At 44.9% G+C, this 13,970-nt stretch overlaps 1 protein-coding gene across 3 annotated transcripts in view; it reads left to right on the top strand.

Moving 5' to 3' along the window:
* The first annotated feature begins 230 nt into the window (after positions 1-230).
* Positions 231-13,970, top strand: part of MGLL (monoglyceride lipase) — a 120,722-nt gene continuing 106,982 nt past the window's right edge. Inside the window, exons 1-2 of one of the 3 annotated variants that reach the window (XM_016121951.2) lie at positions 231-361; positions 1,634-1,781. In XM_016121951.2, the coding sequence (XP_015977437.1) occupies positions 1,657-1,781 (125 nt within the window). In that variant the 5' untranslated portion in view covers positions 231-361; positions 1,634-1,656. Of the gene's footprint in view, positions 362-913; positions 1,139-1,633; positions 1,782-13,970 lie in introns of those variants that run through there. The other 2 variants (XM_016121949.2, XM_016121950.2) reach the window with 2 other exon arrangements.

Raw genomic sequence — 13,970 nt, 5'->3', positions numbered from 1 at the left:
CCAGCTTCTTCAGGGTCCTGCGACAGTTCCCCAGCGGTCGCCCTGGGGCGCGGCTGCCTGAGAGCGGGAGGGAGGAGCACATGGCCGGGTCTGCGGGCTGCGCTCCCGCTCCTCCCCGTGGGCCGGGCACACGTGGGCCCCCGGCACCGCCTCCCCGCGCGGCCCGCCGCCCGCCAGTCTCGCGCGTCCCCACCCACCGCGGGCCACCCCCACCGCGAGCCAGCCTGGGGATAAAGTGGCGGCGCAGACGCTGCGCCCTGTCGCTACAGAGCAGGCAGCGCGCAGCTCGGCCGGGCCCTGACCCGCCTCAGACTAGGACCCGTGGCACTCCGGGAACGCGACAGCGGCGCTCGTGGCCCCGGTAACTGCCTCCCGGTCCCCGTCCCAACCTGCAAGTGCCGTCACCAGGGGTGGGAAGCAGCCTTGGGGTCCTCAGCCCGCTCGGCGTGGGCTCCCGCACCCGTTGTGCGCGCGCGTGTGTACACCAGTGTGTGCGCGCGCGCCCTCCCTGCTCCCTCGCACCAGCCCCCAAACCAACTTATCCGCATCAAGTCCATCTTCCCACTCCGCGCCGCCCCGGTGCGGCAAACCATTCGAAGTCGCCTGGCTTTTCCGGTGGCATTTCCACTGACAACTGCAGGGCTCCATTCTCTGAGAGGTCGGAGACAGGCAGGAAGCAAAGTTTGTTAGGAGCCGCGGGGATGACCTTACCTCGGGGACCCGCATTTGTGCGTGTGAGAGCGGCCTCGGTGTGTCCGGAGCGGTTCCCAGTTTCCTAGGCAGTGGGTGCTGGGTTCCCTGCCCCTCCCTTCTCCAAGCCTCTCAAGCGATTTGTTTAGGAAAAGTGATGACACCAACTAGTCGTGAAGGATCGCAGGCGCTTGTTCCCCTCCCTGGAGAGGGAGGGGAGCCCCGGAGAGCTTGTCAGTGAGAGCTGGAAGCAAGCTCCCGGGCTCAGCACCCCTACAGCCTGAAAGGCAGGATCTGGGGGCCGGGCGTTGTGTAGGAAACAGGGGCTCAGGCTGCTTGATGCCTCGCTATGATCGCGGCGATGAGGGAACAGCCCTTATTTGCCTGGCTTTAATTCTCGAGGCTGTCGTGGTTGTGGAATGCAAGAGCCAGGATATGATGGAAACAGGTTCGTCCACCCGGCATCTTTGGAATTTCAGGCAGAGGAATTAATGAGAGCACCGTCACTTCATTACTGTTCCCCCTTGAAACTTCCTGGGGGGTTTGAAGGTGGCTGGGTTTTCTTGCAGCTGGTCTTTATACCCACAGAGCTGACTATAATTTCCACTTGATTACAGCTAAAATATTCTTTAAGATGAAGTTTCCTGAAATGATTTAAAATAAACACAGATGGGAAGGGGGGAAAGCTGTAATGAGGCACTTAAAAATAAAGTGAGCATTTTCTTAAGAACAAATGGGATTTTTCAGAGTTGGAGAGATTGCAAGAAATATATATATTTTAAAAATCTTTGAATGGGAGGGTTTTATTTTAACTGCTTTTTTTTAATTTAAAAAAAAAAAAAGTGTTACTGACTCTGAATGAGGCTTTTCTCCCTTATTTCTCTCTCTCTCTCTTTTTTTCCCCATGTTTCTTACTTTGGACTACATCCTCCTTTCTTCCAAGGACTTGGAGATCCTTTCAAAATTATGCCCGAGGAAAGTTCTCCCAAGCGGACACCGCAGAACATTAGGTACCAGGACCTCCCTCACTTGGTCAATGCCGATGGACAGTACCTCTTCTGCAAGTACTGGAAACCTGCAGGCACTCCCAAGTAAGTCTCCCCGAGATGCACGGGCACCTTCACACCTACCTCTCCTCCTTTTCATGTAGCATCTCCTGCAGGGCCACCATCTCCATGACCTACTTCACATGCCACTTTAACATTAAGCACAGCCATGTTAATGAAGCTGAGATGTATACATTTTCTTTTTTTAATTAAGAAGCAGGAGTTATATTTTTGTTATAACAACTAGGATAAGGATTCTACCGTATGGCAGTTAACAAAAATTCCACATGATTTTATTTTTTGTAATGGAATTGATTTCCTGTTGCACAGGAATTTTCTTAAAATTAAATTCAACAATTACAGAAAACCGCCTAATCAGATAAGAAAATCAATTATATTTATATATAGTAACCTTTGTTCTCTTTTCCTGTTTGATTATGAGCTTCAGAAGGTGCCATACATTAACTAGGAAGCAAGGGATCTGGGAATTTCCTTCTGATTTCTTGCTAGCTCAATTACTTTGTACATTTTCCATCAAGATTGCCTTGTTATTAGAAACAGGCATTAGGACTACATGCAATACGACAGCTGGTCTCCTGCTGCTCCTCTTCTCTTGTATGAAACAACCCTGCTTGTTTGTGTTATGTAGAGAAAGAAATTATTTGTGGTAACCAATTGGCCTAGTAATGAGTGAATAGTTTCTGTTTCATGGACATTTTACCTGCTTCTTCCAAGGCCTCATGCCTCCTAAGGGAACATAGTGTGGTATGATTATGCCTCCCTTTGGGTTTTGGCAATCATTCAACCCTAGCACAGGTATAAAATGTCTCCTATATCTTCAACAAGGTGTATGATCCAGGTAGCTGCACTTAAAAAAACCAGAGCTAAGGACTGTTAAAGATGTGGCTTAAACTCATAGCTTCAAGGCAGCTATACAAACCGGCTATCATAATGTGTTGCTAATTGTTCCCACCAGTTTTAGCAATATCTTTCTTAAAAATTTCTTCTAGAAATGTGTCAGATGGAGGAAGAGAGGGTCGCCAAGCATTATCTTTATGCTCCATCTGACTTATTCTCCACTCTGACTTAACTGGCTGTAAAATTGCATATTCTTGGTTTAATTTTTAACAACTTAGTGGTGAGTTATTTTTTAATATATAGAAAGAGGACAAAGCATTGAAAGAAATTCTTAATGTCCAAGTCTCAGACTCTGGGTGCTTTCTCAGTTGAATTGGAAGGTTGTCCTAATTCGAGGTCAGTGAAAGAAAGAGGGCTGACAGTCCTAAAATGGAGGCAGGGTGGTGGGTGAGTGAGTTGGGAACAGCTGTGAGTGGTTTTCACAGTCTCCAGGCTTGTGCTGCCTTGCGGGGAGCCCTCTGCTGCTTCACTTTTTTTTCTGTTAGAGATGGCAACCCAATAGTTTAGACAGAGCTGTCTCTCAGAAGTCAATGTTTGTGTGCGGAGTTGAGGAGAATAAGAATAGGGTAAACGGTTGAGGCAGTTGGGTCCTGGGCTTTGGAAGAGAAATGCTTCTGGGGAGATGAGGTGACAGCCAAGGTCACAGGGCCAGCATTCTAACTCAGGTGGCTTGGCCCCAGCTCCAGAGCTCACTGGAGGACCACCCACCTCCAGGGGCTCTGTCTCTATTTCGTGGAAATGATGCAGATCAATAAATTCCCTTTTGGGGTCGGGGCGCCCCTCTGTCAGGGATTATAAAACATTTCACAACCATTATGGATCAGTGAGAAGGTCCTAGAGGCCCGCTGTGGTGACATATGTTAACCCTGTGCTTGCTGCATCTTGGGGAGAGCTGGGGGCCTTGGAAAAGGATGATGGCAGCTAGAGAATGAGGAGGAGGCAGTGAGGGCCTCAGGGCAGAGGTTTATGATAACTGGTACAAAACATCTCCTTATCTTGATAACTGAGACGAGGTGCTTTGTTTCAGCTGCTGGGCAGTCCTGTCTCTTACCTGGTCTGAGCTATCTCTGCTATTGCATTTTAACATTGCTGCCTGCTGCTTTTAGGAAGGGGGAGGGGACCACAGATCACCAATGACTATAGCCTATCCACTCCAGGGACTGTCCTCCAGGCCTTTCCCTCCATTTCAGCTCAGGGTCTTCCCTACTCTACCATCTACCTACGCACAGGCAAACATCACCTTCTCCTCACTCGTCTACCTGCTCCTTTTTGTTTGCTTGTTTATTTATCTTTCTCATACAGGCCCTTGGGACTTCAGAAGCCGCCCCAAGAGACCATCTTACAGTGAGGGGTCTATGCCTGCCTCCATAAATTGGCACTGGTTTGGGGTGGTTTTCTGGTTAACAAGTTGCCTCCATCTTCTAGGGCCTGCTCAGAGTACCTGCTAAAACATTCTGCCCTCAGGAGACTTGCTGAGCTCCAAGACTGGCTCTCTAGGTGGCTCAGAACAACACTGGGTTACAGGTGTCAGCCATGGCTGAGAAACTGGCTTAAATTGCTTATGGAAACAGATTACGTCTTTATAAATGCCAGCCTCCTCACACCAGATCCTGAGGAAGAAGCAAGCATTTCTTGGTATAGTCGTTACAATGTGTGGCCAAGCACAATGCTGTTTTTAATATAGCAGGCCAGAGGCTCATGATTTAGTCATTACGAACCAAGGCAATACCAAGGCAAATTCATCCTCATGTAGTAGCATGGCATTTATGATAATAACAAACATTAGACTTAAGATATAGAAGAATTATCTCATAATAATTGAGTATCAAGTATGTTATCATGTATGTTCTGAGGAGGTCTGTACAAACATGATCTTATTTTATCTTTACATCAACTTGTGAGACAAATATTATTATTGCTCAAGATGACCCAGCCAGCAGTCACGGATGTGGTTCAGATTTTTCTGGCTCCAAGTAAATGGCTCTTCTTAATTGTCTTATAAATAGTGTCTTGATAAATTCTTACATTTTTTTTGTTGGTAAAGAGTAATAGAATAATCAATTCTCCCTAATTATTTGCTCATAATATATTTAAAGTGGGAAATAGCTTCGAGATATGTATTTGTTCTGAAACAAAAGATCTTATGATGGCCTGGGGGACTGGCTGCCTTATCGAGGTTCTTTGGTACTTTGGAATTCTGAAATGTTGGTTCTTCGGCAAATTTTCACTGATGATATTGTCAGGGTAGTGGAGACTGGCCCAGGTGGGGGCTGAGTTGCTTTGCAGACTCTAATGACCTTGAGTAATAGTTAGCACCTTTGAATTCAGTCCACCGAGTGGCCCTCAGTCTATTTAAAGGACAACTTTAAATTAATGTCTGAATATTACTTAACTATCCTCAGAACAGTGAAGATGCTCCTGCTCCGCTTGATGAGTGACTGACTGCATGACATTCTCGGGAGGATGCCGGGAGTGGTCTGAAACAATACTCTGTTTGATGACTCGACTCCCAAAAAGTCCTTTGATTCTGTCTGACCAGGAAGACTGGAGAGCATGCTGTAATTATATGATTATACAGCTGCCACCCGTAGCACAGTTAGTTCCAGATGTGGACCAAGTCACGTTCATCTGTTCATCAGTAAGGCCCAACACGAAGTAAATGAGTGTTGAAAAATACTTCAGTATTCTTCATCTTTCTTTAAAGCCGATACCTCCCTCATGCCATGTGCACTTTGTATCTGGGTAGCTCTTCAACTCTAAAGAGCTGATAAGCTTTCCTTTCTATAGCTTCTGTTTGCAAGAACAACCAGTGTACTGAGGGAGCTGTTTCAACATGCAGTTGTCCCTTTGCTTGCAGATTTCCTAATACAAACCCCTAGGGAGGCGAGCCTTCTCAGCCTTCCGTGGAGAATTGCAAGTGACTCATCTTTGAAAGTTCCATTTAGCATTTTATTCAAAATTCTGCTACATTTACAGAGACCTTGTAGAACACAAGCCACTGGAATTCCTTCTCTAAACTTTGCTGGCTTTGCCCTCTTTTTCTTTCTTGCTGCCAACTTCAGTAATCTAGCTTTTCCATCCAGGAATTCTGCAGCCATGCCCTCACCATGGATGCTTCCTCTTATCTCTCTGGCTCTACCAGTCTCATCTGCTTTGGAGGTAGTCTGCTGCTGGTGTAGTTTTCCGGATTTTCCTCTTGGGGCTGGGATGGGGGGCACATCGTGGAGGATGGACTAACAAGGGAGATGTGGCATCAGTTCTGGAACATCCCCAAGTTTTGAATGGTGGCCATTGTCAGTGGGCCCAGGGTCGGTAAGCCAAGGGTCGCTGTTCTTTATTTCTTTCTCCCCGGAGTGGAGCTCAGTGCACATCCCCTACCTCTGCCTTGTTCTTTCCTGGGTCACATTGATCCCTTTCTCCAAGAAGTCTTCCAAACCTGTATTTGGAGTTTTGGGTTATGCCTTCTTAGGACACTTCTTCCCACCTATGAAAATTTACCTGGAGAAGAAGCAAGTCCCCTAAACTGGGATATATTTAAATGTTAAAAAACATTCTTCCTCCTGCCATTCTCAAAATGTTTTCCTCACATCAGCCTCTAGCTATTAGGGTGTGGCACCAGTGGCTCCAGAAGATAAGGGCCCTTCCCAGCCAACTGGATCCAGACCTCAGAGATGCAGAGTACTCACCATCCGGCTGGACATAATTTCTAAACTCACTGCCTTCTGGAGATTTTGTTTTCATAGATCAGAAGGGCATTTGATTCTTCTCTCCCCCTTAGGCTTTCTACTCAGGTTGTAAGTTCGTTATATTATGCCTTTCTTTTCCCCAACTTAGTTTGCTCAGTGTTCTGGGCAACTGTGCTGCAGGTTCTGCTTATGTCATTTCTGCCTCCTGCGTGGCCCCTGCTGATTCCTGCATGACTAGGTGTTACTGCATTACTTATCTTTATTGATACATTCCCAGAGTTGACCAAATTGCATCCCTTATTTGTCCATTTTGAACTCCATTCTGCTGGTTTCCAAGGGTGTGAAGACAGCTGAGCTTCTCCCAAGCCCAGCCTTTGATCCTTTTCCCTAATTGGGGGTAGCTAGGATAGTTTGGGGGCTCCCCAGAGCCTCCGTAGCAAGACGGGTTTCAGGGGTACAACACTGCGATTGCCCCTGCTTTTCCCACTTAGTTGTAGTCACCCTCCCATTCAATGAGTCAGTTCGACAAACTTGTATTTATGGAAGTCTACGTGTTCCAGGCATTGTGTTGGACACCAGTGTCAAAGACCGCTTTGTTTGATGAAAGGGTCAGGGAGAGGTGAACACGTGGACAATTATCATACGGTGTGACAGGTTCCTAAAGATAGGACCACCGCTTAGCCATGCAGAACCTTTGTGCAAATTAGAAAAGGGAGCCCACACAGCTCTTCAAGTGTGCGGCTTGGTGAGCAGAGTGTGGGTTGGATTTCAGCTCCTACCCACCCTTTCATCCAGAGCCCTTAAACAGTATTCTACCTGAGAGATGGATGTGGCAGGGCAGGGAACCAGGGCAGAAAAGCAGTAGCTGCATCAGCGCGGCTTTACTGGGCATAAAGCAAGGGCAGAAACCAAACGAAGCTAGAAAGGTAGGAGGAGGCCAGGTGCTGGGGGGTCCTGCAGGCCAAGATACAGGATTGGACTTGAACCTTCTGGGGAGGGGGCAGTTTGGACAAGTTTTAAGAAAGTGGTGTAGTCAGATTCGTAACTTGGACAACCAGCTGGTTGGAGGTGTTTGCAGCAATCCAGGGGACCGGTGAGGAGGGCTGAGTCATGGCCTGGTGGCTCATGGTACTACGTGGCAATAGCAGATGGGGAGATGAAAGTTGATCATACAGTGATGATGGGCAGTGGAGAAAGCAAAAGAAAGCTCCCAGGTGTTTTCCTGAATGATGAGCGTACATGGGACGTGGGCTTCTCCTTCCCAACATACACCTCTATTCTCTGCTCCAAAAATGCCAGGGCTGCTCTCTGACATTGAAATCAGGTGAAGCCACCCACTGTGCTGTGGGACACTTCATTAAAGCAGGCCTGGAATACACTACTAGGAGAAAAGGAGGAGAGGGAGTGTGGTCAGGCCACAGAGTTGCATTTCACATGTCAGCAGTAAAATATCGGTGACAGGGACAAGCTCATTTCAATAGAGGTAAGAAAGGAATCATGCCTCACACTGCCTCCCCACAATGAGGGATCAAAAACCAAATGCCTTTGACTTACACGTGTTGTTTCATGAAATTTACACCCAAACTCTGTGAAAGTGGACCTTGCTGTGCATCTTATAGCAATGTCGCATTATTTTTAACCAGATTACTGCCTCTCAGTAGCACCTCAATTTCTTTTGCCTATTTTAAGGTATGAAGCTGTTATTTCTCCCTCTGATGCTTCCGCCTTTGTTGTAGCATAGCAAACTGCCTTATTTTTAAATGGGGCATCTCTTCTGGGCTTCTTTTTAAAGACTCTTCAAATAGCAAAGACCTTTTGATGGCAAGAGGAAAGGCCGGCTGCTATTCTTGCAGTTGATTTTTCCAACAGCTTCGTTAAGGGATAATTTCTTCCGGTTGCTATAAGAATGTTCTGCAAATACAAATCTGGCTTTGTTTTGCAGTGGAGTCCAAGGAAAAAAAAAACAGGAAAATAAGCTGCTTTCTGAATAGCAACTGTTGTCCACCATTGTCTATTTATTGGCACCTTTTTAGGTTTAGATCTTAGTCCTAGATGTACTTTGTCCATGAATGCAAACCAAACCATTGGTTATTGTATAAATGCAGGAACCAGCCTTTAATGATGTGAATTTACAGCTGAGATTACAAGATGACCCTTGTCCCATATTTTAGGGTCATCCAAGGCTCTCGATGGTAGGATGTTCTTTTCATTTCGCACAGCCTCGGGGGAGGGGTGGAGATGCTGATGGTGGTCATTGAGTGGTCCTGGAGGTAACATTTGAGGGTCTGATCAACTACAACAGGGGGCTGTAGGTAGCTAAGAGGGCTGCAGGAGAAGCTGTGCACTACACGACACTATTTGCAGCTGCCCAATTTCATATTTGTAGCCTTCCCCTAATTTGCCTCTCTCCTTGGCTCTGCTGACTGTTTCTTTTCCTGGTGTCCAACAAATTCTACTGTGTGCAGTGACAAAAAGGTTTAAATGCACTGGTTCTCATGAGGTCACAGCTCTATCAGCATTCTGGAAGAAAAGGAGGGAGGGAGGGAGGGAGAGAGGGAGGGAGGGAGGGAGGGAGGGAGAGAGGGAGGGAGGAGTGAATAGAAGGAGAGAGAAGGAAGAGGAAAAGGGGACGAACAGTAGGAAAGAAAGAGGGTTTGGAAAAACATATCCTCAGCTGATGTTTGGTTAGGGTAATTTGACCTTTCCTTGAACAAGTTTTCAAAAACAGTAATACTTAGAAGGTTCAATGGAGCAGAATTAATAGAGATCAGAATGGAAGTAGATCACTCTGTGAAATTACGCCTGTGCAAATTTAAGGTACTTGTGCCTCAGTCATCTCATATTGCTACCTCTGAGAGCAGATTTTGAGGGTGAATGACCCAATAAAGGCTTATATTACAGAGATTGTGATGCACTTTCCCACCAAAATTCAGTCTTCCCAGTGTTTTGCTTCACTATGCATATGTTGTGTCCTTGGTGCTTAGAACAGTGGCCAGCCCTTAGTAATAGCTTAATAAATACGTCGAATGAATGAATCTGCTCCAGCAAGGGGAAAGAGGCATGTGAGCATGTTACTAACAGAGCTAGATTTTTTTCTGGTGGAGAAACTCAGACTAGAGCACTAAGGATACTTTAAGGTATTTTTAAAGCAACTCTCCCTAACCTTAGGGACTTTCCTGAAGTTTTAGGGGGGTTAGAGTCTGTGGACCTTCTGACATCATGAATATGTGAAGAATATATGCACTTTTCTGGAAAGGAAGATAGATAAACTCTACCAGCCTCTCAAAACAGGGAGCCCTATGACCTCAGTGCTCTGTACCAACTGTATTTTGCAGATGGAAAGACTGAGGTTCAGAGGATAAGCATGATGTCTTCTGGGAGCCTGACATGGGGCCAAGGGCAATCTTCTGACCATGTATTTCTTCTGTTCCACACTGTCTCTCAGGTGTTATTCCCATGCCTTCTTATTGGTTTAAACCACAGCTTAGCCCTTACCAGTAGGGATTTGAACAAATGTCCGGTTTGGATCAGAGCTTGGAGAAGTCTTAATTTCACTCCCTTCTCCCTGCCAGAAGCCATTTGACACATCTCCATTTGGGTGGTTCTGTTTTCAGTGGTTAGAAGTATGTGTGGGCACTAGGTTATGCCCAAGGAGTCTGTATAATGGGTGTGGTAGAGGGACTTTAGAAAGATAGCAGGAAACTTACCTAGAGACCAAAAATTGGGATGGGAAGGAGGAAATGCAAGAGGAAGAGAAGCCCAAGAGGCCTCTGGGAAAATAAGAGAAGAATGTGGCAGATGAGGTAAGGAGTCCTCAAATAAAAAGGGGGCAAGCAAGGAAAAGAATATAAAGAGAAACCTTGACATCAAGGAGAAAACCGCAGATTTAGCCATACGTAGACTCTGGTTAACTCTTTTTGTCAAAACAGGTCAGTTTCTCCTGGACATTAACAGCCTACTGGAATAGAGATGAAAGGTCCCTGGTTAGAAAATTACTGCCTTTAGACATTTTAGAAAGTTTTTTTTTTCTTTTTATCCTGTTCAGCTGAGCTTGAAGAGACATGTTTCAGGTAAAACTGTTCCTTTGGAAAGCAAAGCAGTACAGTACAATGGAGAAAAGCTGGAACTGGACTACCGGGACCAGAGCCGGTCCATTTGGACAAGGCATCTGTCTGTGGAGACATTCCTTGACCAGTATGGGCATCAATTTTCATCCTTTAAAATGGGAACTATTAGTACCTTTCTCCCAGGGTGGTGGTACATGTTAGAGATAAGTGTGGAGGACAATGCCTGGCATACAGTAAATGACATGTGTGTTGGTTCTTATCACTTAGTTTGGCCTCTTTGGCTACTTTCATGGTTAATCTGTTGGGCTCTGAGGACCATGTGTCAATCTTGTTTGTTACCTGCCATTATCCCTTTTCACCATGCTAGTCAGTCACAAAGGCCTAGAGCGAAAGCAATAATGGTCTTCACAAACTCCCCTTTACTGCTCTCCCCACTTGATACAAGTCTTCAGGTTATTTCCTTCCCCCCACCCCTTAATAGTTAAAGTCAGTTCCATTTCAGTGAGATTTCAAACTCTTGATAAACTTCTACAGATGCTAGGTGCATAGTTGACGATGTAAATGAAACAAGAAAGCCATAGGAGAAATCGTTAGGGGTGAAATTCTTTTTTGAGATAACACAGAGTTAGGATAATTGGGCACTTTTCTTTTATCTCACATAAAAAAAACCTCTGTGACGTTATTTGAAGTATGACTCCTGACTGGCAGGATAACCAAATAACCTTAGTGGGTGTAGTAAATCTCGGTAAAAGCATCCACTTCGATTTTAGTGGTCTGTGTCTTTGGTTACTTCAGTCTGTAGTGTGTCTTTCTCATTCAGTCCTCTTTGTTAATCAGGGTAGTATGGAGATATTTGTGCTGCAAGGAATGAAATTGTTGCTGCAAGTGCCATCCTGCCATTTACTCCAACACAGTAAGCAGGGTGGGCTGGGTGCATTAGTAATTTTGCTTGCAGTTCTATAGGTTAGGAATTTGAGCTGAGCTAAGCTGAACAGTTCTTCTGCTATTATTGGCTGGACTTCCTAATGCATCTGTGGTCCGCTGCTGCCTCTGCGGGCACTGACAGGCAGACTAGATGCTTGCTGGTCTCAGATGGCTTTACTCACTATCTGGCAGGCTGTTGGTGGGAGCACCTCAGTTCTTCTCCACATGGTCTTGTCCTTTAACAGGCTAGCTCAGCTTTGTTCTTAGGGTGACAACATTTCAATAACAACAAGAGAGCGAACCCCAATGTGTCAGTGTTTTTCAGGTTACTGCTTGTGCCAATTTTTCAAATGTCCCACAATCAAAACAAATCAGCCCCAAGGTGGTATGTGAGGAGGGCACAGGCAAGGAACAAGGACAAGGAGGGAGATTAGTTTGTGGGCATATTTGAAATCTACCAAGTGGGGAAAAGATCTTTGTACTAGGAGTTGGGAAACCATGGTTGAAGGTTTAATTCGGCCTCTTTCTCTCTGAACAATTTTAGACAAGATACATTCTCTTAGACCTTCCAGCAGGTTCTCAGAGGGTTTTGCCTTTTCTGTAACTCTGGGATAATTTGCATCTCATGGTGATAGAACAACCTATGAGCTTCTCCGGGACTTTTATTTTATTCCGTCTTCTCCAGTACTTGGCCCTTGTAGAGTTTCATGTCTGGCACAAAATAAGGGATCTAAACATGTTTTTAATTACTGGATTAAATTACCATATTTAGAGTGAGATGATCTGGCTAGATAATTCTGAAATGCCCTTTTGGCATGGTTTTCTAGGAAAAGAGCAGAAACATTTTCACCAAGTGAGGCTAACATTTTGCGCAGGAAATGGAGCTCTTAAATCCAGAAGTATAATGGAAGGAGTTAATAACACTCGGAATGAGATTGTTCCCTGAAGGTAATCCCATGAGACAGTAGGTGGCTATGTTTTAGCCAATTTATCTTTGAAGTAAAATTCTATTTGTGGAAACGCATCTATGAGTGGGAATTGTAGGATGACAGGAAGTGTTTTCCAGTTAGCACAGAAGTCATTGTGGACACCAGAATCTGGAGATGAGGTCTGTTTCCTTTTCTGATGTAGGAGGATGATTAAACAGGTATTAACTGAGCTCGAGATGTAAACCCAGCTCCATGCAAGACAGCAATGGAGGGTCTGCAAATAGCATGGAGACTTGGGGCCCACTTGAGAACAAACTTCCAAATATATGAGTTCTTTCCGAATACCTTATCTGAGCCATATCTCATTTTAATTTTGGAGCTATTGAAATGAAGATACTCTTTCTCTGCCTTTGAAAACATTTCTGCCCATTTACTGGGGAGGCAGTTCCAACACAGGGGAGTTTGCTTGTGAGGGCAATGCCTTCTGTGTAAGAGTTTTAGAGAAAAGTTTAGGTAGTTTTAATCTGGCTCTTAAAGGTAAAATGGTCCATTCTAGGTAGGAGGGACCACTTTCCCACAGGCATGGAGATATGTTTTAAAAACAACAGTAATTCTTGGAAACTATAGTCTAAAGTACATGGTAGAAAATGACTTTGGAATGGCTGGTTCAGGAGCCTGAATTTGAGGCCATAGTATTAGTCTGCTTGGACTGCTATAACAACATACAACAGAGCCGGTGGCTTAAACAACAGAAAAATATTTTTTCTCCTCTCCAAGATCAAGATGCCGACAGGGTTGATTTCTGGTGAGAGCTCTCTTCCTGGCTTATAGATGGCTGCCTTCTTGCTGTGTCTTCACAAGATCTTTCCTCTATGTGTACACATTCCTGATGTCTCTTTCTCTTCTTATAAGGACCCAGTCCTATTGGATGAGTGCCCCATTTTTATGACCTTGTTTAACCTGAATTACCTCTTTAAAAGCCCTGTCTCTAAATACAGTCATCTTGGGAGTTAATGCTTCAACATATGAATTGGGGGGGGGGGGGCACAGTTCAGATTGTAACAGCTATATTTGACATGTTAAGGGATTTAGGCCTTATTGTGTAGGTTGTGTGGGAACCATTACAGAGTCAGGCATCAGGTTGGGATGGTTATTATTTATAGTCGAGTACATTAGAAGCAATTGGGAAATCTTCCATCCTGACCTCGGATAAGGGCCCAACCTTTTCATATTTGTGCTTCTCTGTGATTTCATAGGGATGTCCAGCCTGTCTGAAGTTGCTGTGTCCTTTTCCTTGATTTCTTGTGTCATTTGCAGCCAGGCTTGGCTATAGGACCAGTCTTCCACCTTAAGACACTAGAAAAAATAGAAAATTAAACCTAAAGCAAGCAGAAGGAAAGAAATAATATAGATTAGAGTTGAAACTAATGAAATAGAGAATAGAAAAACAATAGAGAAAATAAATGAATCCAAAACTTGGTTATTTGAAAAGATCAACAAAACTGACAATTTTGGACTTTTGACTTCTGGTGAAGATGGCAGAGTAGGTAAATGCTGTGCTCACCTCTTCCCACAATTACATCAAAATTACAAGAAAATTATAGAACAACTGCCCTTGAGAATCAGTTAAAGACCTGATAAATAGAATTCTTACAGCTAAGAATATAAGGAATAAGCCACATTGAGACTAGTAGGAGAGGTAGAGACATG

The sequence above is a fragment of the Rousettus aegyptiacus genome, unplaced genomic scaffold (genome assembly GCF_014176215.1).
Source record: "Rousettus aegyptiacus isolate mRouAeg1 unplaced genomic scaffold, mRouAeg1.p scaffold_m13_p_12, whole genome shotgun sequence".
Taxonomy (NCBI): Eukaryota; Metazoa; Chordata; class Mammalia; order Chiroptera; family Pteropodidae; genus Rousettus; species Rousettus aegyptiacus.
The sequence above is the reverse complement of the archived record's forward strand: the minus strand, read 5'-3'. Positions and strand labels throughout refer to the sequence as shown.